Consider the following 22,732-nt stretch of genomic DNA (forward strand, 5'->3'; position numbering starts at 1 on the left):
CCCCCCCCCAACTCACGGTCTCTCTCGACTCCAGTCTACTCGGATCCCTCAGCGCCCCACCCCACCTTACCGCTCCCGGGTCCGCGTCCGGGCCGCCGCCCGCCGCCCCCGTCCTTCACATGCGTCCAGAGCCCCGAGTTCCTATCCGACCGCGCTCCACCGCCTCAGGCCCTCCGAGACCGCACACGCCGCCCGCCGGCCCCCAGGGTCCAGGATGACCACGCCGAACCGCTCCCCGCCCTCCGGCCCCCTCTACTCGAGCACGCGGCCCGGCGCGCCCCTCACCCCCACCCCAAACACACACAGGCACACGCATCCAAGGCTACTTCACGGCCGGGACAGACCCGGGAGCTGTAACCCGGACGCGGCCCCACCTGCCCCCCCATACCGCGCTCCCCACAATTTCGCCGTCCCTCCGCCCCCATCCGGGGCTTTGGCCCCTCCTCGTTTCGAGCTCCCCGGGCTCCCCGCCGGGCCCCCCGGCCCTGTTCCGAGCCCTCTCCGGCCGCCGCCGCCCCCCCTCCGCCCCCGTACTCACCACCCAGTCACTAGGCTATGGACCCCTCAACTCCAGCCCCTTCCCCCCAACCAGCCACTCTCTCTCTCCACAGCAGCCACCGCTGCTGCCACCGATGTCCCCCTCACCCTCAGCAACTCCCAGGCTCTAACCCTCGCGGACCAACCCTACCCCCCCGCAAGTCGCCGGTCTTAACCCCCCCACCCCGCCCCAACACCCCCTACAACTACCCAGCTCGCCTCGCTTCCTGGCTCGCTCCACAACTACCCCCCGGTACAGGTCCGTCTGCCGTAGACAATACCCAGACCCCCTCTTCTCCCCACAACTACCTGCCCACCCCTCCGACAATCACCGGGCATTCTCCGGCGGCAACTATTCGGAGCTCCCGTACCACCGCCACAAACTACCCCACCTCGGCGAACTACCGGGCCCCTCACTCAGCCTCTTCTACGTCCTCCCTCCTGAGCAACTCCCGGCCACTGGATTTCCCCAACCTTCCAGTTCCAGGGCCCCAATCTGCCGGTGGCCCTTTCGGGCCCTAACCCCCGAGGCTCCGGATTTCAAGCTCCTATCCCCCGCACCCCCACACCGTCTGATCTCCAGCTACCCCAACCCAGTCTCCCACTCCTCTTTCTCCAAGGTCTCTCAACTCGTCGCTCTCCCACCTCCAGGGCCAGCCTCCCGACCCCCTCCCCGAACTCCCCCGCTGGGCTTCGGGGCTCGACCTCCAAGTTTGCCAATTGATTCCTCGTCCGCCCCCCCCGCCGGCTCAGCGCTCCGCGCCGGTCGAAAGCTCACCTTCGGGACTGGGCTCCGCCATGGCTTCCAGCATCGCCCCCTCCCCTCCTCCCGGTCCGGCGCCCCCCTCCCCGGAGCCGGGGATCCCGGTGCCGCCTCTAGTGCTCGATGCTCCCACTGCTTCGCTCCACAGAAGTGTCCGCCTCAGCCCGGTTGAGACTCGAGTCCGCTAGCCGCTGCCGCCACCTCCCTCTACCACTGCCTCCCGCACTCCCGGACCGGGCCCCCTCCCCCCGCGCCGCCGGCCGCCTGCTCCCTCCTCCTCCTCCTCCTCCTCTCTCCTCCCTCCCTCCTCTTCTCTCCCTCCTCCCTCCGCCGGCGCCGAGGCGCAGTGTACCAAGGGTTTTGTAGTCCGTCCGGGGACAGCGGAAAAGGGACCGCATGAGCCTCCGGAACTTCGATTCCCAGAAAGCCACAGGCTGGCGCAGGCGCACCAAGCCGCTCCCCTCCCCCGGGGAGTGGCGGGGAGACCGGGAGCCGGAGGGGAGAGCGGAAGTGCGCGCGCAGATCCCTGGGAGATGTAGGCTGGGCGGGACCAAGAAAGAAGAGGAAGAAGGGATTAGAACTCTCGGCCACCATACTGCCTCGTTCTGCAGCTTCTTTCTCCCCCCAGGGACCGCCCCACTTCCGGCCTGCCGGAGAAATGATTGCTGGGAGATGAAGTATTCCTGGCGATAATGGCTTGCCCTCCCAGTCTTCTCCCTCCCTGATTCCACTCTGCTGGATCCCACACACCAGAAAAGTCTAGCCAAGTGACATGCAACTGAGAACAGCCGTTTTACTAGCTTGCACACATGAAAATATCTTCCTTAATTAGAATGTTCTAGCAAATGTGGATGTTCACCTAAAGCAGGTTCTTTGGAACTTTCTCCACAGGAACCCACGGTAAAAAAAAAAAAAAAAAGTTTTACATGAGCATTTTAACATTCAGTTTCACATACATGTCATAAAACTAAAGTTTCATGAAATGATCCTCAGTATTCCATTCCATCACAACAAAAGCACCCTCTTTTTGCAGACAGGGAAAAGCCCAACATGGACAGAATAAACCAAAATATACTTCTATTCCTCCACCTTGTACCCAATACTCTTCTTTCCCCACCACTGAAACCCACTGACACCTTGGAAAGACTCAAAAATCAGCGGGACGAGGGGAGCCAACACAAGGGCAAAATTCAGTTCAACTTGGTGGTTTCCTCCTTTATTGATGTGCCCCTACCTTTCCCCCACAATTTCAGTCCCTTCCAACTACCCCAAAAAAGAGGTAGCGAAAGGAAGGGATTGCTGGGGTTCCTGAGCCCCCTGGGCAGTCAGAAGGGAACAGAAACCAAACAATCACTGGATGTGGACAGAGACTGACAATCAAGAAGTCTAAAGCAGGATGGGAAAGGTCAGGCAGAGAAAGGGAGAAAGGAAAAGGAGAGGTTACAAGAATGCCCAACTCCACCATTACCCCTACCTAAGAGAGGCTGGAGAGAAAGGCCTCAAACATTAAGAAGTGCCCGTCCTGAATAATGGAGGTGGTTGTTTGAGCTTGAAGGAGGAGGAGGTCAAGAAAAGGGGGCCACCTCTCTCTTTGTAGAACAAGGCCCCCCTCCTCAGCTCAGGGACAGCGCAGCTTCACAGACCGTAGACACTTTCGTCACTGTTAGGCAACTGTAGAGAAAGAAGTCTTCTTCATGGTGGGTTCCCTGAGATGAAGGCAGAAAACTGTTCAGCAATTGGGCTCCAGTTACTTAAACCAACTATGACCCCGACACTTTCTTCTAGAACCAGAAACCAGTGCCCGACTCCTTCACTGACTCCAAGGCCTAGCACACGAGCAACATAATCTCTGCAGTCCTGGGCAAAAAGGCCTCAAACTGTGTTCTGCTGCTTTGGAATGGAGAGGGAGACTGGGAAGAGTCCCTAACAGTTTCTCTAGCTCACTGTCCTCTTTCCTTCTCTCTACTCCTACTGTTCTGTTCCCACCCCCAAACCACAGCTATCATGAAATGTTAAGGCAAGCGAGGAAGCTAGTCCAAAACTACTGATGTAACAACACTTTCTTCCCCTCACGCTCTTCCAAGATTCCTCTCCAAAGCCTCCACCACTTCCCAGTCACCATACCTGGTAGAGCTGACCCATTGTGGCACTGGTGGGTGGAATGACATTGTTGACAAAGAAAAACAAGGCATCCTCAGCTCGGAGATGAATTCGCTTCCGGATCAAGAAGTAGAACTGACCAACTGCAAAAGATACAAGGTGCAAGAAAGTCACAGAGGTCAAAAATGCCCTCAAAAGAACAGCTGCTAGGTGGAGCCTTCTCCCACAGAGACTGCACTCCCACCCACAGGAAGCAAGCCTGAGCCTTGGGTCAGGTTCCCACCTGTGAGATCAGAAGGCACCAGGTATTTCTTTTTGTCCAGGTCTCCTATCCGAGCTTTGGGAGCCTTTTCTACTATCACCTGATAAAGAGATGAAAATTAGGAGACAGAAGGAATGCAGCGCCGAAGCTGCACCTGTCAAGAACTCAAGTAACAATATTCCTAGTACCTAAACCTACCCCAGACTCATCTCTTTGTTTTTGTACACGCGGTGCAGCACTGAGTACCAGAGATCCTGACCTCACTGACTGGAGCTTATTTAAATATCCAGGATCCATCCACCGAATAGGGCGTCACCATAAACAACTATCTTAATCAGACGGAGAGGACTTGTCTGGGTCCACTAGTGATTTAATCTCGCAACCTCAGCTAGTTGGGGGGATGGCCATTTGAGGCTCAGGCTGTCAAACTCTCTAAGGCCTCCACTCACACAAATGCTAAGGTTTCTGTCTCCTGTCCACATCCCTCTCAACCCCACGTCCACCACTACCCCACTCCTTTCATCCTCGGTCCCAAGGACAGCAGTTTCAGGCTCGCTCCCAACCCCACCACAGCCAGCAGCCTGATCCCTGCGCTGCCCGTCCCACATCCAAGGCCAGGCTGTGGCGTCAGCGTAAGCGTCCCGCGCCCTCGGCCCTGGCTTCTGTCCTCACCGGCACCCGGTCCGGGTATTTCTTTCGGATTTTCTCGCCCTCAGAGCGGCGTTTCTCGAACGGATGCTCTTCTTTGTACACGAACTTCATCCTCCCGGGAACCGGGCTGGACCGGGCTGGGCTGAGGGAACCCGGGGGGGCCGGGACGGGGGGCGGCGGCGACGGCGGCGACGCGCGGGCGGATTCAGCGGAGCGATCCACGAATTTGCGCCACTTCCCTATTCACCAACCCCGCCCCCGACTATCGGGGACGGCCCCCCACTAAGATACGCCACTACCTCAGCGGTGCTAACGCTGCTAGCGTAGCACCACCCACTGACCGGCCCCCTCACGCCATTAGCGTAATCGCTTTGGAATCAATTTGTGGGCTACGCAGGCGACGTAGCAAAGACGGTTGGCTTTGGCTCATGGAAAATAACTCTAAACCTGTTCCCCAACCTTCCCCTCAACGAAGCTGGGGCTGAAGAGGAGTAAGATATGGTAATCATCATACGAGACTTGCTACTCCAAGTTCCTTTCGGAAACAACGTAGAGGAACAGCTGAGACAATTACAAGGTTAGCTATTCACGAACCGTATTGCTACGCTGAAGGCGGCCGTTAACACCAAAACAAAGTAGTACCCAAGTGGCGGATATGATCTCCAGAAGTAAGAGGTCAAAAAGAAAACAGATGTTTGGAGAGAGGTACAGAACGCTTAAGTGCCAAGAATGAGTAGACCAATAGGGACTGGAGAGGAGGTTGAAGGGGTAGGGACTACGCCAGCGCGGAGGAACACCGCAGGGTTTCTGAGTGAAATCATGTGATCTCAAAGAGGGCGGAGCGTCACGTGGCGGGTGCGCGAAGTAGGGCCGGCTGGGGAGGGCGCCGGGGAGGTGGAGCCGGCTGGGCGACGGCGGGGAGTGGGGACCGACGCCTCCCCGGACAGCGGAGGTCGGGGGGCCAGCGTCCGCTTAACCTGTCCACGTCAGTTCCCCGGACGAAGCCCGACGTTTCTCCAGCTCTACGCCCTTTGCCCGTCCAGGTTTCTCCTTTCTTGCTCTCTAGCCTGCTGCTCCGAAGGTATCCTTCCACTCCCCACCAGTGCGCACATCCTCGGCCCTTCCCGCCAAAGCATCTGGTGGCCACATTCATTATTGTATCCCCATACTCAACACCACCTTTCCCCCTGCCCCTTGAGTCCAACAGCAGTCTCTTCCCCCTCTGCCCGGGGACAGGGTGCATGTAAACAAAGTTCCCTCCCTTCACTTCCCAAAACCCCAGAGAAGGACCTAGGGCCGCCTTGGTTTCAAAGTTATAATGCATGGTTTAAAAGAGAGGAAAGGGAAAAAAGACACAAAGCTGGTTACAGGTCTGAGGGATTCTAAGGAGAGAAAAATAGAAGGAGAGGAAACGGGGGACAAATTTAGGGAAAATCCAGTGGCCCAAAATCCCAATATCCCACCCACAGCCCAGCCCTTGGAGCAGGAGTGAAGAATTAGATCAGTTTTGTACAAGAGTTTAAAAAAAAAAATCCAATCACAACAAAGCTGACTTGGCTTCTCTTTGAGCCTCCTGGATCACCGTATGTCTGTCACTCTGGCCAGTCCTGCCTCTTCACACACACTGATTCGGTCTCCTAGGCTTCCGCCTGTATCCCAGTCTGGGGTTTCCAAGGAGTGTGAACACGAAGTTAAGAGTGAGGCTGCTTCAGAGCCCCCGGCCCATGTGTCCATCCAGACTCCAAGTGGAGTGTAGGGCTCCCAGGGCAGAGAGGAGTGGGAGGGGCAGACCCTGCCCAGGCAGTCCTCACATTGGACAGGGCATCAGACGGCATCCCAAGGGCTCGTCCTCCTTTTCCCCCCCACCCCAACTCAGGTGGAGGGGGAGCAGCTGTCACCAGAGCCGATGTTGGTGAAGGTTTCGGCTCAGCACGGAACGAACATCGGCGGTGAACCTGGGGTGACAATAACTTGCATTGGTAGAGTACCTTATAGTTGATAACCTCACAACACTCATGTAACGCGGCATCACTGGAGATGTGGGGCCTAAATTATCACCATATTCATGATTAGATAGGTTCAATTTGCCCACAGCCTACTCGCTAAAGTGATGAGCTTTTAAGTAAGAAGACCTGGTTCCAAATGTTAAATTCTTAAGGGAAGAGAGTTAAAACAGGACAAACGTTTTTTATTCCCTCTGAGGATCCCCCACCTCCTCCTTTCTTCAGATATCCAAGTGTCCAGAGCCCACTTCCCTTACCTGAGGGCATCCAGCATCGGGAGCAGGTTGAGAAGGGCTGTGTCGCTGGGGTCACTGAACCACGATTTGATGGGGATGGCATTGTCTAGGGTGGGTGAAAATGCAGGTGAGGAGAAACAGAATTCAAGAGACTGGGTGTTTTTATCTTCTTGGAGGGAAGGAGGAATCATTATTAAAAACATATACCTCCCACTACTGGAAGTCAACAACCTAAGTAAAAAACTTTCCTGATTTATGTTCCAATATTAAGTTTTAATCACCAGGTCTCATACTTATTGATGCTTCTAGTCAAACTAACTGCCATTGTGCCTCACTTGAAACACACTTGGCCAGGCGCAGTGGCTCACACCTGTTATCCCAACATTTTGAGAGGCCGAGGTGGGGGGATCACTTGAGCTCAGGAGTTTGAGTCCAGCCTGGGCAACACAACGAGATCCCTTCTCTACTAAAAATCAAAAAATTGGCCAGGGGTGGTGGCTTACACCTGTAATCTCAGCACTTTGGGAGGCCAAGGCAGGTGAATCACAAGGTCAGGAGTTCAAGACCAGCCTGGCCAACATGGTGAAACTCCGTCGCTACTAAAAATACAAAAAATTAGCTGTGCATGGTGGCAGGCGCCTGTAGTCCCAGCTACGTGGGAGGCTGAGGCAGGAGAATCGCCTGAACCTGGGACTCAGAGGTTGCAGTAAGCCGAGATCACGCCACTGCATTCCAGCCCGGGCGACAGTGCAAGACTCCATCTCATAAATAAATAAATAAAGCTGGGCATGGTGGTGCACGCCTATAGTTCCAACTACTGCGGAGACTGAGGCAGAAGGATCACTTGAGCCTGGGAGATCGAGGCTGCAGTGAGCTATAATCATGACGCTGCACTGCAGCCTGGCCGACACAGTGAGACCCTATCTCAAAAATAAAAAAAATTTATTTTTTAATTTTTTTTTTGAGACGGAGTCTCACTCTGTCACCCAGGCTGGAGTGCAATGGTATGATCTCGGCTCACTGCAACCTCCGCCTCCCGGGTGCAAGCAATTCTCCTGCCTCAGCCTCCCGAGTAGCTGGGATTATAGGCACACGCCACCACGCCTGGCTAGTATTTTCTATTTTTAGTAGAGACAGGGTTTCACCATGTTTGTCACGCTGGTCTCGAACTTCTGACCTGGTGATCTACCTGCTTTGGCCTCCCAAAGTGCTGGGATTACGGGCATGAGACACGGTGCCTGGCCAAAAATAAATTTTAAAAAAGAAAAAAAAGACGTAAGAAATCTGACTTATGAAATGGACGTATATGGTATCTCACTTGAAACAGAAAAATAACTTGCATTTGGACTTTTTGCAAACTAGGGATGATCTAGGCAATCCCAGCTCTCAAGGACCAAGCCCAGGTCTCCTGGAAAAATATCTTCTCAGAACCATGTTCTGGTCCTGCCAGCCTTACCACCTTCCCCCGTACCTGGATGGCTCCTGTAAGCCCCTGGGGAGTTATCCAGGATCACAATGCTGGAGAGGTCACTGTGGACCACAGAGAGGTCCTTGATGTAGCTGCCCAACTCCAAAGTGCAGTGCTGGAAGGCAGGGGATTATGTAGTAGGCCTCTCTCCAGGATACTTTCCTCAAACCCAGATCCCTCCCTGGTGGCCTCCTTCCCAAGTCATGCTCTTAGACTGGGATTCTAGCTTACCTGTCTGTAGTATCTTCTCTTAAGAATGCTTCTGCTATTGTCCAGTTTATCTGCCACAGCAGAGCCATAGATCTCCATGCTTGCTGTAAACACCACCAGCTCGTACCACTGGCTCACCTGAAATAGATTGGGGGAGAGGGCGATGCCATACAAGGTGGTGATTCCTTTAGACATACAGTTATCTTTCAGAAGGGCAACGGCATAGTCCTTCAGGCCTTCCATCAACGTCAAATGTCTTTGAGGACATGAAATTCTGAACCCCCAGCCCAAACCTCCAAACTCAGTGTTAGGCATCCTACACTCTTAAGATTCAGAAATGCAAGCAAAAGAGAAAGATGCCGGCAGAAAAGAATTACATCAGCACAACAGATGAACCCCAAGTACTGACAGCCACTTCCCCACCATTCCACATCCTCCCCTCTCAAAAACTGCTCTTACCCATTTCTCCTCACCCCTTCCTCCAAATCCTCCGAATCCCCAGAGCCCTAAAACCATCCCTTCATTACAGAGATCCCTTTAGCTCTCCAAAACTCACCACTTCCAGGAAGAAATCCACATGGGGCCTCTTATGTACAAAAAACCGGACAGGATGTTTGTCTATTACCACCTATAGAAGAACAGATGGGCTGGGGGAAGTCATGACCACCACAACCCAGGCCTAGAAAACGCCCCACCCACCTGCTTCCCTCCTCCAGGCTGACACTGGTGCCAGTGGATGGAGACAGATGCTCTGGGACTGGGAAAGGGAGTCCAGGTCTGGGCAGAGGAACAGATGGAACCATTTCATCACTCCCCACCACCACACACCTTGAGGATGAAGTCAGGAGGCGTACCAGGCCGGACTGTGGGCCTCAGGACCCCATCATGGTGGGAGTGAATAAGTGTCTCATCTAGATCCAGCACCAGGATCTTCCTCTTCACCTGGGCTGAACCACAGTGGGGAAGAATAATATTGACCAACCTCTGGCCCAGAGCTGGCCCCTACTTCACCCTAAAGGAGGCTTCCCACCACATACTCACCTAGCCGATTCCGGGACACAGGAGATAAGGGGAGGATATCATATCGAACAGTTTGGTACTGAATTACCTAGAAATAGCACAAAAGAGGATTGAAACCCTTGATAAGGAAGTCTTCCCCAGTAACAGGGAGCACATACTGAACATTTACCACAGGTACTGTGTATGTAATTTAGGATTATTTCTTCTTTTTTTTTTTTTGAGATGGAGTCTCGCTCTGTTGCCCAGGCTGGAGTGCAGTGGCACGATCTCGGCTCACTGCAACCTCCGTCACCCGGGTTCAAGCAATTCTCCTGTCTCAGCCTCCCTAGTAGCTGGGACTACAGGTGCCTGCCACCATGCCTGGCTCATTTTTGTATTTCTAGTAGAGATGAGGTTTCACCATATTGGCCTGGCTGGTCTCAAACTCCTGATCTTGTGATCCTCCTGCCTTGGCCTCCCAAAGTGCTAGGATTACAGGAATGAGCCAACACACCTGGCCTTTTTCATGTAATCCTCAAAACAACCCTAATATTACTGTTATTCCTGTTTTAAGGTTAAAGAAACTGAGGCCATACAGAAATTATCTTAAGTTGTTTCTCTCCCTAATTAAAATGAAAACTCCATTAGAATATGATTTTGTCTAGATCATGGCTGTATTCCCAGTTCCCAGAACACTACAGCAAAGGTGGTCAGTTAATATTAGTAGAATCAGCCAGGCATGGTGGCTCATGCCTGTAACCCCAGCACTTTGGGAGACCAAGGCGGGCAGATCACAAGGTCAAGAGATGGAGACCATCCTGGCTAACATGGTGAAACCCCGTCTCTGCTAAAAATACAAAAATTAGCTGGACGTGGTGGTACGTGCCTGTAGCTCCAGCTACTCAGGAGGCTGAGGCAGGAGGATGGCTTGAACCCGGGAGGCAGAGGTTGCCATGAGCCAAGATCAAGCCACTGTACTCCATCCAGCCTGTTGACAGAGTGAGACTCCGTCTCAAAAAAAAATAAAAAATAAAAAAATAGTAGAAGCAATGAAGTGATAGAGCCAGGATTGTACCAATGTAGTTCAACCCAAGAACCTGCCCTCTTTTTTCTTTCTCTTTTTTTTTTTTTCTTTTTGAGACGGAGTCTTGCTCTGTTGCCCAGGCTGGAGTGCAGTGGCCGGATCTCAGCTCACTGCAAGCTCCGCCTCCCGGGTTTACGCCATTCTCCTGCCTCAGCCTCCCAAGTAGCTGGGACTACAGGCGCCCGCCACCGCGCCTGGTTAGTTTTGTATTTTTTAGTAGAGACGGGGTTTCACCGTGTTAGCCAGGATGGTCTCGATCTCCTGACCTCGTGATCCGCCCGTCTCGGTCTCCCAAAGTGCCGGGATTACAGGCTTGAGCCCCCCCCCCCGGCCTCTTTCTCTTTTTTTTTTTTTTTTTTCTCGCTCTGTTGCCCAGGCTGGAGTGCAGTAGCATGATCTCGGCTCACTGCAACCTCCACCTCCCAGGTTCAAGCAATTCTGCCTCAGCCTCGTAAGCAGCTGGGACTACAGGTGTGTGTACCACACCCGGCTAATTTTTGTATTTTTAGTAGAGACAGGGTTTCACCATATTGGCCAGGCTGGTCTCGAACTCCTGACCTCCTGATCCACCCGCCTTGGCCTCCCAAAGTGTTGGGATTACAGGTGTGAACCCCCGGCCCGGCCGAAGCTGCCGTCTTAACTATGATATTATCCTTCTACACTGAACAAAGAAATGACCCCCACAATGCAACCTTCACCCCAAGAATTATTTGTAGCAACTACCATCATCTCACATTGGGAACTGAGAGCCTCAGATTCCCTAGTGCACAGGGAGTAGGAGTCAGGAGGAGATTCCTGGTCCTTAATGGGAATATAGAATAAGGGAATCCAGAGGTTGTCAGGTCAGCTAAGTTCCTCTGGCTAGAAGCCACCAGGCCTATTTTAACCAGCCACCTGTCCACTTCTGTCTCTTCTAGCCAAGTCACAAGTTCAGAGAACCTCAGCCCTCTGAACAGTCCCCTTATCCTGGTACCCAGGGCGAGGCAAAGAATACTGGAAAGCCCCTGCCAGGCTGACTGGCAGGGTTTGGAGAAGGCCAGAGTGAAATCAGGGCCATAAGTGAGAGGTGAATAAGGGACAAGGACGTCACCACCTCATCCTTCCAGCTCTGCTTCTCCAAGCCTTCTCTAGGGGTTCCTATTTCCTAATACGCACATCTCCCCATGCAAAGCCTGGCAATTCCCTCCTCCACACTTTTCTTCAAAGGCACAAATCCTATTCAGTGCATACCTAGCCTCCAAGCCACACCAGAACCAGGCTCTCCCTTTTAAACCCAAAGGGCTCTGTCCCCCTAGTCAAGATCTGCCCTTCTTTTCTCCCTGGGCCATGATGAGGTCCGAAACAGCTCCGGTGTCTAGCCTTGCTATCTCGGGTTGCATATGCTGGGCATGAAGGGAATGCTCCAAGCATCTGCCAGAAAGGGGGAGGGGAAAGAAACCAGATTGGAAGGGAAGGGAGGACAAAAAGACTGTGGGGTCAGTGCTGCCCAAAGGAGAGCAATTTTGGAAGTAACCTGTGGATGAGCCGAAGTACCACTCCCTATACCCAGAAAACTGATGTGTTAGAGCGAGAACCTCCGAGAAGACGGCAGTCAACCCATAAAGAAAACCCCAAGAGGCCGGGCACAGTGACTCAATCCCAGCACTTTGGGAGACCAAGGCGGGCAGATCACTTGAGGTCAGGAGTTTGAGACCAGCCTGGCCAACATGGTGAAAACCCATCTCTACTAAAATTACGAAAATTAGCCAGGTGTGGTGGTGGGTGCCTGTAATTCCAGCTATTCGAGAGGCTGAAGCAGGAGAATCGCTTGAACCCAGGAGGTGGAGGTTGCAGTGAGCCGAGATTGCGCCACTGCACTCCAGCCTGGGCGACAAAGCGAGACTGTCTCAGAAAAGAAAATAAAACCCCAGGAGACAGCCCCACATATATCCCAGCATCTCTGACTCTAAATTTTTCTTGGCTCCTAGCTCTTGTCTCCGGGCCACAGCCTAGAGCCACAACCGTCCTGTACTGTTCGCGCCCTAAATCAGGAAGTGGAAGCAGACTGGTAAAGGAGAGAATGAATCCAAGACCAGACCCATTCTCCCAAATCAGTTAAGTCAACCACCACTACCACTGAGGGCTTTCTGGAAATTCCCTGGACCCCAGGTCACCCCAACCTGGGTTTATTCTTTCAAACTGTATTGAGGTATGCTAAGGGATACAGACCAGAGTACAGACCCAGAACCTTTGTCTCTGCTTACTAAATTCTCCCCAGACTCCTTCCGAGGATTCTCCCTGGTGGTGGTGAGACCACAAGAGCACATTCATTTAGAAGTGCTGTTAGCTGAAGGAGCTCTGACCTCGGAGAAAAGCTAAGGGGGAGGGGACCCAGAGATGCTTGGGTCCATCGAGACAGTACCCTCAGAATGCTAGGCTCTCCTGGAGAAGCAAACATGTCCTCAGATTCAAGCCCTACAACTGACCAGCGCTGTCCTCTGACAGGGACACCCAAACTTTAATGGTGGGCACAGCACCCACCTTGAACTTCCTCCCACAATTAAAGAGGCCCATCATAAAAGCATCTGCTTTAGTCCTCTATAAATCCAGATACCTACACTCACACTGTGAAATAAATTTTCAGTCTTTTTGGAAGAGCTCTCTTAATGGGAACCTCAGGGTTTCTCCTTCACACCCAGGGCCAAGTTCCAGTCCTTGTTTGTAACAAGCCCTCCCACCCACCTCCACCCTTGACACACAAGTCTGTCTCTCCCTTGTTACGGGACCAAACACCGTTGTTCCAAATAGGGTCTTTCACAAGCCCACATCAACAGATCTGGCTGTCATCAAACAGGTGTTCCCAGCCTCTGGGTTTCTTTAGCAACAACTCCAGCTTTCTTAAAAGAGCGCCCCACCCACCACCTTAGCCCCCAAGCGTTACCAAATCCTGACCCATCTAGCCCCATCAAAACCCCCAAGGGGTAGGTTCTATTACAAGGGTCTCCGTCCTCCCCAGCCCAACCCCTGCTTAGGGTGCCCAATTCTCTGGCGAGAAAAGCCCCTGCCAGGACTCCCTTCCTAGGCCCAAACAGAGGCCCGACACTCCGAAAACCCCTGACCACCACGGACAGACGTCCCCAACACCGCCAGCGTCCACCCTGGCTCACCGTGCGGATCTGCCTCCGCAAAAGGTAAATGAAGAAGCTCCAGAGCTTGGCGGCGAAGGCCACGAACGTGCGCAGCCCCAGCAGACACTGCGTCCGCATCATCCCGATGACCCCGGCACCGCCGGCCCCGGGGCCCCCGCGGCCCAGCTCCGCCAGCCCCCCGGGGGCAGCCCCCCGCCGCCGGGAGGGGGAACGGGGNAAGGGAGGAAGGGAAAAGGGAGGGGGAGGGGAAGGGGGGAAAGCGGAGAGTGGCCCGCTGCGCAGGCGCGCTAGGGGCTGCCCGCAGGAACGGGGAGGGCGGGGGCAGTGGCGCGCAAAGGGCCGCGGCAGCGGAGAACGGCCCTGCAGAGCGAAGGAGCAGGGAAGGGGGGGAGGGGGAGCCGAAGGGCGCGGAGCACTGGGCCGGAGCGGCCTCCCCCTCCCCGAGCTCAGGGGTCCTTTAGCCGCTGGGGAGTGGGGCTGCAGCCTCTGCAGCTGGGTTTCCCACTCTGACAGGCGCCATTTTACCGCCCAAAGGACTCCCTCCTCCTGTCTTTCCCCCTCTCTTCCCCTTTGACACTGCTTCCGGTGGTGACGTGTATTCGCTTCACCGGGACTAAGTTCCCCCTGCGCGGTCTATGGGGGTAGGTAAAAGGAAAGCCAGAAGCACTCCGAACGAGGCTGCAGTATTGCGCACGCCCAGAAGGTGGCTGCGGGGCGGGGCCTGAGGCGAAGCAGGCCCCGCCTCAAACTGCGTGGGGGGGGCGGAGGACGGCACTTGGCCCCGCAGTTAGAACCCTCGCGGGGGGTTTGTGGGTCCTCTTCCCCTCCCTCTGACAACTGCCCCAACTGCTCTTCCCGTCCCGGTCACAGTGAAAATGTAGAAAGGGTCGTTGTCCGTACGACTGTGCGCCAGGGCTCGGGGAGGGCCGGCCTCCTCGTGAGCGCCCCGCTGGGAATAGTGAACATAATCACCTCTCATTCCAGACTATGTTAGGTCTTAATGGTGGGAGGACGCCCGAGTGCCCCGCCCGTTTCACCCCGAGGGGGCGGGACAGTGGGTCGTGACGCTATCAGAGGGCGCCAGAGCAGGGATCGGACGCGAATTGGGGATGTTGGACTCGCTGTTATCCTTGGGCGGCCTGGTGCTGCTTCGGGGTGAGAGCCAACGGCACAGGGGGGTTCGGGTCTGGCTGAGGGGACGGAAGTGGAGAGAAAGAGCCATGGGTCACAGGCTAGGTGTGGAGATCGCGACGGGTTCGCGAAGGTGGTAATCCTAGTGCCCTCACACTCTATCCGTCCCTCGCTGTGCAGATTCCGTGGAGTGGGAGGGGCGCAGTCTCTTGAAGGCGCTTGTCAAGAAATCTGCACTGTGGTGAGTATCCCACGGTGTCTCCTCAGCCTACCCTGGATAGGGAACCTGTGCCCACTCTTTGACAGTCCCCCCTCATCTCTGCCTTAGTGGGGAGCAAGTGCATATCCTGGGCTGTGAAGTGAGCGAGGAAGAGTTTCGTGAAGGTTTTGACTCAGATATCAACAATCGGTAAGTATCAGTTGGAAAAGATTTGATTAAATTGGAGACGTCTATTGCTAAGGAAATTTATTTACAACAAGCGCAGAACCTGGTATGTAGTAGCAGTTCCTTAAATATTCATTGAAGAATTGGATATGGGTCTTTCAGGAGGCAAGAATTAGTAAGAGGAGTAATGAGGAGTGATGAGTATTTGGGGAATCCAAAGCAAAGATCATAGAAGTTGAGAGAGAAATAGCCTGGAGATAGGGAGAACATGTGGGAAGGGTATTGCAGTAATCCATTAATCCAGGTTCGCTATTAAGGTGCATATGTATCGAGCACCAACTATAAACCAGGTGCTGTGTAAGATACTGGAGCTGGCAGTGAATGAGACAGACCTGTTCCTGGCCTAATGAATTTTAGGGAATAATGGTGGAAAGTGATAGAGGCCTGGTTTAAGGCAGTGGCAGTAGAGATGGAAAGTTTAGAATACATGTAAAGGACTTTAGTGGGTAGCATTTTCAGGATTTATTGACTAATGTGGGGGGAGAAGAAAGTATTGAGATAAGGAAGTCCCTAAACCCAGTCATGTGCCTGATCAGGAGACATTAAGAACCATTAGTAGGATGCTTTCTAGTTCCTAGTCCGGGCAACTCAGTGGATAATGATAGTAGTTTACATCTTATCTGTTGAGCCTCTAATTTTGCATCAGCCATTGTTGTGATAGAGGTGGTGGTGTATGTTAACATGGCATTCCATGGCCAGGCGTGGTGGTTCACGCCTTTAATCCCAGCACTTTGGGAGGCTGAGGCGGGTGGATCACCTGAGGTCGGGAGTTTGAGACCAGCCTGACCAACGTGGAGAAACCCTATCTCTACTAAAACTACAAAAAATTAGCTGGGCATGGTGGCACATGCCTGTAATTCCAGCTACTCGGGAGGCTGAGGCAGGAGAATCGCTTGAACCCGGGAGGCAGAAGTTGCAGTGAGCAGAGATCGCACCATTGCATTCCAGCCCCGGCAACAAGAGCGAAACTCTGTCTCAAAAAAAAAAAAAAAAAAAATGGCATTCCACAAGAGAACCAGAAGATAAAAAAGAGATATCTGGGGAAAAAAAAAAGTTCTGCTACCTTTGCTGGTCTACCTTTCCTGAGCTGTTATTTTTTTCTGTAGTTGGTACTCCATGACTTAATTTTTTACTTTCTTTAAGCTGTTCTACAGGAAGGAACCAAGTCTCATGTCCTCTGCTTTCTCATTTTTCATCCAGAGTGATAAACTTTAGGTGCCACACTCAGGAAATATGTGATGATGGTGATAACTAACATTTATGAGGCATACACTATGTGTCAAGCACTGTGCTGAGTGCTTAGAGGTTGGCACCTCATTTCACCAATGAAGCAACTGAGTCTTAGAGATAATTTATCATTTAGCTGACCTTGGGCAACAAGTCGCAAAGCCAAGCTTGGAGGTCAGGCTGTCAGACACCAAAGTCTGTGCTCTCAATCATTGCTATCTCTCAGTAATATTCTTTCACTAATATTTAGGATATTCATGAAAATTGAGAAAACAGAGCCACAAAGATCAGAGGATGAACTTTGTGATCCTCTGGGGGGAAGGAGCAATATCATATTGTGTCATGTTTTCCGTTTGCAGGCTGGTTTACCATGACTTCTTCAGAGACCCTCTCAACTGGTCAAAAACTGAGGAGGCCCTTCCTGGGGGGCCGCTGGGAGCCTTGAGAGCCATATGCAAGAGGACAGATCCTGGTCCTGTCACCATTGCTCTCGATTCACTCAGCTGGCTGCTGCTTCACCTTCCCTGCACCACACTCTGCCAGGCCCTGCATGCTGTGAGCCATCAGGACGCCTGTCCTGGTAAGACCCCTCCTTCATTGTTTCCCCTCATATATCTCCCTCTGCCAAGGAGTGTGCCCCTTTTCCTTTCTAGCCTAGAAGAAACATCTGGGTTCTCCAGTCAGACCTTTTTTCATTTTTTTGAACTTTTTGTCTGTTTTTTTTTTTTTTTTGAGACGGAGTCTCGCTCTGTCGCCCAGGCTGGAGTGCAGTGGCCGGATCTCAGCTCACTGCAAGCTCCGCCTCCCGGGTTCCCGCCATTCTCCTGCCTCAGCCTCCCGAGTAGCTGGGACTACAGGCGCCCACCACTTCGCCCGGCTAGTTTTTTGTATTTTTTTTTAGTAGAGACGGGGTTTCACCATGTTAGCCAGGATGGTCTTGATCTCCTGACCTCGTGATCCGCCCGTCTCGGCCTCCTAAAGAGCTGGGATTACAGGCTTGAGCCACCGCGCCCGGCTGTTTTTTTTTTTACTTCCCCTTAATGCCATCTACCATTTGCTTTTTTTCCTCCAAGTTATTTTTTTACTCATTTGTTTCACTCATTCATTTATTTAACAAATGAATAGTAAATACATATGTCAGGTACAATTCTAGATAATGGCAAAATACAGACTGACTGTAGCTGGGTCCTTGCCTTCCAGGAGTTCGAAGTCCCATAAAAGATGGAGATGAGTAAACAGGCAGTTACAAGATGGTCTGATAAAGGCCGTGATGATATAGGACATGCACAGGGTACCTTAAAGAAGGGCACTCTCGGCCGGGTGCGGTGGCTCACACCTGTAATCCCAGCACTTTGGAAGGCCGAGGTGGGCAGATCAGGAGATCAGGAGATGAGGCCATCCTGGCTAACACGGTGCAACCCCATCTCTACTAAAAATACAAAAAAAATTAGCTGGGCCTGGTGGCGGGCAACTGTAGTCCCAGCTACTTGGGAGGCTGAAGCAGGAGAATGGTATGAACCTGGGAGGTGGAGCTTTCAGTGAGCCAAGATCGCGCCACTGCACTCCAGCCTGGGTGATAGAGCGAGACTCCGTGTCAAAAAAAAAAGGCACTCTTGAAGAGCAAGCGGCCAGCCAGGCAAATTTGGCCGGGCAGGGGCACTGGGACTAGCCCTAAAGTGCACTGTGGGTACTCGAATGGACTTAGGAGTCAGACGCCCAGCTTTGTATTAAGGTACTTGATCTCTCATTGCTTCACTTTCCCCTGTATGTGGGGGAAGGTACGAGGGAAGTATTAGGATGAACCACTATATTGCCATTTCTTAGGTCAAAAATTGTTAAATATTGGCTGGGCGCAGTGGCTCACACCTGTAATCCCAGCACTTTGGGAGGCCAAGGTAGGCGGATCGCCTGAGGTCAGGAGTTGGAGACCAGCCTGACCAACATGGTAAAACCCTGTCTCTACTAAAAATACAAAAAATTAGCTGGATGTGGTGGTGCACTTTTGTAATCCCAGCTACTTGGGAGGCTGAGGCAGGAGAATCACTTGAACCCAGGAGGCAGAGGTTGCAGTGAGCTGAGATCACACCACTGTACTTCAGCCTGGGTGACAGAGAAATACTTCATCTCAAAAAATAAAAACAGTCCAGGCGTGGTGGCTCACGCCTGTAATCCCAGCACTTTGGGAGGCCGAGACAGGTGGATCATGAGGTCAGGAGTTCAAGACAAGCCTGGCCAAGATGCTGAAACTCCGTCTCTACTAAAGATACAAAAATTCGCCAGGCATGGTGGCATGCGCCTGTAGTCCAGCTGTTCAGGAGACTGAGGCAGAATTGTTGAACCCGGGTGGCAGAGGTTGCAGTGAGCCAAGATTGCGCCACTGCACTCTAACCTGGATGACAGCAAGACTCTGTCTCAAAAAAAAAAAAAGAAAAAAAATTGTTAAATGTCAGTGATTTCATATGGTTTGACCTAAAAATGCTGACCTTTGTAAGGATTCAAACATTGTGTTAAAGCGTTTAGCATAGTGCCTGACTCTCTAAAGGCACTGACTGAGATCTTGGGAAGTTCCAGAAACTACAAGTACTTCCGTGTGTAAGAGATGAGGCTGGAAAGTAAGTGGACACCACCTGCTAGAAGTGTTCATTCCATCCTGAAGGCGGAGGAGCTGCTGAAGGGTAGAAGGTAGAGCGGTGCCTTGATCAGCTTTACACGGGGATAACAGAGTAGATTAAGATGTGGGCTGGAGGAGGCTCAGAGCACGGTAGTGAGATTGGCCAAGGGAAGTCAGGATTTTGGCAGCACTGTGATGGAATTGTGGGGTTCTCTCCTTTTCTCTTCACTGTTTGCTCCCAGGCCGCCAACCTGAATGCTCCCTACTATCCTACATTTCTTGTCCTTTTCTAGGTGACAGCTCCCCGGTGGGGAAAGTGAGTGTGCTGGGCTTGCTACATGAAGAGCTTCACGGACCAGGCCCTGTGGGAGCTCTCAGCAGCCTTGCGCAGACTGAGGTGACCCTGGGCGGTACAAAGGGCCAGGCCTCGGCCCACATCCTATGTCGGAGGCCCCGACAGCGCCCAACTGACCAGGTCAGAAGAACTAACAGGGAAGGACTGGAAATTGGGGGCAGAGAAAGGACTGGCACGATGGGAAGAACAATGAAAATGCTGATGTTTCAAGGAGACTTTAAAAACAAACTTTTTTTAGAGATGGGGTTTCACTGTGTTGGTCAGGGTGGTCTCTAACTCCTGGGCTCAAGTGATCCTCCCACCTCAGCCTCACAAAGTGCTAGGATTACAGATGTGAGCGACTGTGCCAGGCCCTCAGGGAGACCTTTTTTGAAAAAAAGCTGATTGGGTATCCCTCTGTGTTTTCCATCACTTACCCCATTTAATCTTCTCAGCTATGGTGTAAAGTAGATTGTTTTATTATCACAGTTTTTCAGGTGGGAAAGCCAGTCCAGGGAGGGGTTTTTTTCCTTGTTTTTTTCTTTTTTTTTTTTTTGAACAAGGTCCCACTCTGTGGCCCGGGCTGGTGTGCTGTGGTGCAATCATAGCTCACGGCAGCTTTGACCTCCCATGCTCAAGTGATCCTCCTGCCTCAGCCTCTGGTGTAGCTGGAGCTGGGAACACAGGCACGTAGCACCACATCCAGCCAGCTTTTTAGTTTTTTATACAGGTGGGATCTCACCCTGTTGCCCAGGCTGGTCTTGAATTACTGGGGTCAAGCCATCCTCTGGCCTTGGTCTCCCAAAGTGCTGGGATTACAGGTGTGAGCCACTGCACGCGGCCCAGGGAGGTTTAAATTTAAATCACTTACCAAGATTATAAAGTGTAAGTGGGGCCCAGGCAAGGTGGCTCACGCCCGTAATCCCAGCACTTTGGGGGGCCACGGTGGGCAGATTGCATGAGGTCAAGAGTTCGAGACCAGTCTGGCTAATACGGTAAAATCCCGTCTATACTAAAAATACAAAAATTAGCCGGGCATGGTGTGCACACCTGTAGTCCCAGCTACTCTGGAGGCTGAGGCAAGAGAATCGCTTGAACCCAGGAGGCAGAGGCTGCAGTGAGCCAAGATCATGCCACTGCACTCCAGCCTGGGCAACAGAGTGAGACTCCTCAAAAAAAAAAAAAAATGTAAGTGGGGCTGGGCAAGGTGGCTCACACCTGTAATCCCAGCACTTTGGGAAGCAGAGGTGGGCAGATCACCTGAGGTCAGGAGTTCAAGACCAACCTGGCCAACATGATGAAACCCCCCGTCTCTACTAAAAATACAAAAATTAGCTGGGCATAGTGGTGGGTGCCTGTAGTCCCAGCTACTTGGGAGGCTGAGGCGGGAGAATCACTTGAACCTGGGAGGCAGAGGTGGAGGTGAGCCAGGATCATGCCACTACACTCCAGCCTGGGCAACAGAGTGAGACTCTGTCTCAAAAAAACAGTAACTGGGGCTGCTCTGCCTAAGGAGTAGCCATCCTTTTATTCCTTTACTTCCTTAATAAACTTGCTTTCACTTTTGAAAATAGAGGCTGGGCACAGTGGCTTACACCTGTAACCCCTGCATTTCGGGAGGCCAAGGTGGGCAGATCACCTGAGATTAGTGGTTCGAGACCAGCCTGACCAACACAGAGAAACCCCATCTCTACTAAAAATTCAAAAGTTAGCTGGGCGTGGTAGCACGCGCCTGTAATCCCAGCTACTTGGGAGGCTGAGGCAGGAGAATCACTTGAACCTGGGAGGTGGAGGTTGCAGTGAGCCAAGATCACGCCACTGCACTCCAGCCTGGGCAACAAAGGCAGACCCTGTCTCAAAAAAAAAATTAAAAGTTGAGGGCAGGGGCTGAAAGCAGTGAAATAGGTGATTGGGGGCTGAGGATGTGAGGTCCTAGAGTCTCTCTAGTTTCTTCAGTAAGATGAAAAAAAACTCTTTTCTTTTTTCTCTCCAGACTCAGTGGTTCTCCATACTTCCAGACTTCAGCCTGGATCTCCAAGAGGGGCCCTCCGTCGAGTCCCAGCCCTACTCCGATCCTCATATACCCCCGGTATCTAAGAATGCCAGGGCCAGAACAAGGAAATGTAGTTTAGGGTCTGGTCAAAGGGGAGAGAATAAAAGCTGCAGAGGTTGGGGGTGGGGTTAGGGATTCTAGGGATGGGGGCAGAGTGGCAGCGTCCTTTGTACCTACAGGTGGATCCCACAACTCATTTGACCTTTAACCTTCACCTGTCCAAGAAAGAGAGAGAAGCCAAAGATAGCCTGATCCTGCCTTTCCAGTTCAGCTCTGAAAAGTAAGGTCGGGACCTGGGTACGTGGATCCCTGAGTAGAGCCCAGCATCTAGGCCACGGAGAGGTGGGGCAACAGCAGGTTATTGATTAACCTGACTTTATAGGGGCTGAAGTCCACCTCCAGAGACAAGTCCAAGTTCTTGATCCACCCATTCCCCCTACAATGGCCGAGGGCCTTTATGTCTCTTTTCTCTCCCTTAGACCCTTGGGTCACAGCTCCAGTTGTCCCCAGAGCACCCTGGGCCTGGGCTGAGCCAGACCAGACCCTTGGGAGGTGGCCCTATCCCTAGGCAGTGGTGCTAGAACAGAAGGCTATATGGGCGTGGCAAAGGCTGGTTAACAAGGGCTTAGTGCATGCCTGCTGTTTTGTGCCCAGTGTGTGGGTGGATGAAGCAAGACTACAAGATCCTTGCCCCCAAGCTGCTAGGAACTTACGGTTTTATTAGGAGATCAGTACAAGGGTATCTATTCCAGTACCAAATGGTGCTTCAGCTCTAACATGGAAGTCAGAGAAAGGGACTTGGACCAAGAAAATGACATGGAGGCCTAACAGGTTGCCTGAATGAGAGTCACAGTCACCTGGAAGAAAGTATCCAGACCCAAACTGTCAGCTACCCTCACCAGCACCAAATCTTCCCTTCTCAGACAGCAGGCTCTCCTGCGGCCTAGGCCAGGCCAGGCTACCAGCCACATCTTCTATGAGCCAGATGCTTATGATGACCTGGACCAAGAAGACCCAGATGACGATCTAGATATTTGACTGGTCAGATTTGGTTAGATTGTAATTGGAGGGGGCGCAGGAAGACTTTGGGCCCAGAACCATCTTTCTCTTGTTTGTGTTAGCCTTACCCTGTCCCTACCCCACCTTGGTTCCCCTCGTCTATGGATCCCTGCTCTGTGAGCCAGGAAGCAGCGTCTCATCAGGACAGAAGGTAGGATGAAGACATGGGATAATGTGAGAGTAGAACACCCCCGTACCTAATAAAATCTTTATTTTTTTATTAAAAAAGAAATACTTTGGTAGCTATTTAAATAAGAGGGGGGTGGGAATGGATGTCAAGGTACAAGCACCTGCATCTTTTAGTCTATTGTCAGTGGAGTCTGGGGGCCAGGAATAGTGTGCAGGTCACTGGGGCGCTAAGTGTTCTGAACTGAAGTAGGTGCATTAAGATTCCAAGCTCCCTCCAAGGATCCAGACGGGAGGAAAGCAGA

General features: G+C 52.4%; 4 protein-coding genes across 9 annotated transcripts in view; 1 reads left to right on the forward strand and 3 right to left on the reverse strand.

Moving 5' to 3' along the window:
* Positions 1 to 1,571, reverse strand: part of PHF23 (PHD finger protein 23) — a 4,218-nt gene extending 2,647 nt beyond the window's left edge. The window contains 1 exon segment of the mRNA XM_017850406.1: positions 1,316 to 1,571. Coding sequence (XP_017705895.1) covers positions 1,316 to 1,349 — 34 coding nt within the window. The 5' untranslated portion in view covers positions 1,350 to 1,571.
* Positions 1,572 to 3,358: 1,787 nt separating this feature from the next.
* GABARAP (GABA type A receptor-associated protein) lies at positions 3,359 to 5,457 on the reverse strand. Of its 2 annotated transcripts, none has more exons than XM_017850418.1 (3): positions 4,335 to 5,457; positions 3,684 to 3,762; positions 3,359 to 3,543 (listed from the first exon to the last, which is right to left on the reverse strand). In XM_017850418.1, exons 1-3 carry the CDS (start codon positions 4,422 to 4,424, stop codon positions 3,416 to 3,418), a joined length of 297 nt encoding a protein of 98 aa, XP_017705907.1. In that variant the 5' UTR covers positions 4,425 to 5,457; the 3' UTR covers positions 3,359 to 3,415. The 2 variants fall into 2 exon arrangements, with proteins under 2 accessions (XP_017705907.1, XP_017705906.1); XM_017850417.1 differs by lacking the exon at positions 4,335 to 5,457 and adding an exon at positions 3,861 to 4,274 and having other exon boundaries at positions 3,390 to 3,543.
* A 157-nt stretch (positions 5,458 to 5,614) lies between these two features.
* Positions 5,615 to 13,696, reverse strand: CTDNEP1 (CTD nuclear envelope phosphatase 1). The gene is made up of 8 exons (XM_017850414.1): positions 13,460 to 13,696; positions 9,272 to 9,338; positions 9,059 to 9,177; positions 8,787 to 8,858; positions 8,252 to 8,368; positions 8,024 to 8,135; positions 6,574 to 6,658; positions 5,615 to 6,268 (listed from the first exon to the last, which is right to left on the reverse strand). The coding sequence occupies exons 1-8, from the start codon at positions 13,559 to 13,561 to the stop codon at positions 6,208 to 6,210; spliced, it is 735 nt and encodes a 244-aa protein (XP_017705903.1). The 5' UTR covers positions 13,562 to 13,696; the 3' UTR covers positions 5,615 to 6,207.
* A 290-nt stretch (positions 13,697 to 13,986) lies between these two features.
* On the forward strand, positions 13,987 to 22,533 carry ELP5 (elongator acetyltransferase complex subunit 5). Of its 5 annotated transcripts, XM_017850410.1 has the most exons (9): positions 13,987 to 14,082; positions 14,426 to 14,596; positions 14,753 to 14,813; positions 14,901 to 14,981; positions 16,604 to 16,824; positions 19,149 to 19,330; positions 21,183 to 21,278; positions 21,422 to 21,522; positions 22,166 to 22,529. In XM_017850410.1, exons 2-9 carry the CDS (start codon positions 14,551 to 14,553, stop codon positions 22,278 to 22,280), a joined length of 903 nt encoding a protein of 300 aa, XP_017705899.1. In that variant the 5' UTR covers positions 13,987 to 14,082; positions 14,426 to 14,550; the 3' UTR covers positions 22,281 to 22,529. The 5 variants fall into 5 exon arrangements, with proteins under 5 accessions (XP_017705899.1, XP_017705897.1, XP_017705900.1 ...); XM_017850408.1 differs by lacking the exon at positions 13,987 to 14,082 and having other exon boundaries at positions 14,208 to 14,596; positions 22,166 to 22,533; XM_017850411.1 differs by lacking the exons at positions 13,987 to 14,082; positions 14,901 to 14,981 and having other exon boundaries at positions 14,208 to 14,596.
* Positions 22,534 to 22,732: the final 199 nt, after the last annotated feature.

Source organism: Rhinopithecus bieti, unplaced genomic scaffold (assembly GCF_001698545.2).
Source record: "Rhinopithecus bieti isolate Rb0 unplaced genomic scaffold, ASM169854v2 scaffold_32008, whole genome shotgun sequence".
Lineage (NCBI taxonomy): Eukaryota > Metazoa > Chordata > Mammalia > Primates > Cercopithecidae > Rhinopithecus > Rhinopithecus bieti.

Coding starts and splice junctions, on each gene's coding strand:
- GABARAP (XM_017850417.1), bottom strand. CDS start 3,959: ATGGATCCTGGATATTTAAATAAGCTCCAGTCAGTGAGGTCAGGATCT. Junction 3,763..3,860: donor AACAAAGAGATGAGTCTGGG/GTAGGTTTAGGT, acceptor TCTCTTTATCAG/GTGATAGTAGAAAAGGCTCC. Junction 3,544..3,683: donor GGTGCCTTCTGATCTCACAG/GTGGGAACCTGA, acceptor TATCTTTTGCAG/TTGGTCAGTTCTACTTCTTG.
- CTDNEP1 (XM_017850414.1), bottom strand. CDS start 13,561: ATGATGCGGACGCAGTGTCTGCTGGGGCTGCGCACGTTCGTGGCCTTC. Junction 9,339..13,459: donor TGCGGAGGCAGATCCGCACG/GTGAGCCAGGGT, acceptor TGCTATTTCTAG/GTAATTCAGTACCAAACTGT. Junction 8,859..9,058: donor CTCCTGACTTCATCCTCAAG/GTGTGTGGTGGT, acceptor GTTCTTCTATAG/GTGGTAATAGACAAACATCC.
- ELP5 (XM_017850410.1), top strand. CDS start 14,551: ATGTTGGACTCGCTGTTATCCTTGGGCGGCCTGGTGCTGCTTCGGG. Junction 14,814..14,900: donor GTCAAGAAATCTGCACTGTG/GTGAGTATCCCA, acceptor TCTCTGCCTTAG/TGGGGAGCAAGTGCATATCC. Junction 16,825..19,148: donor CCATCAGGACGCCTGTCCTG/GTAAGACCCCTC, acceptor GTCCTTTTCTAG/GTGACAGCTCCCCGGTGGGG.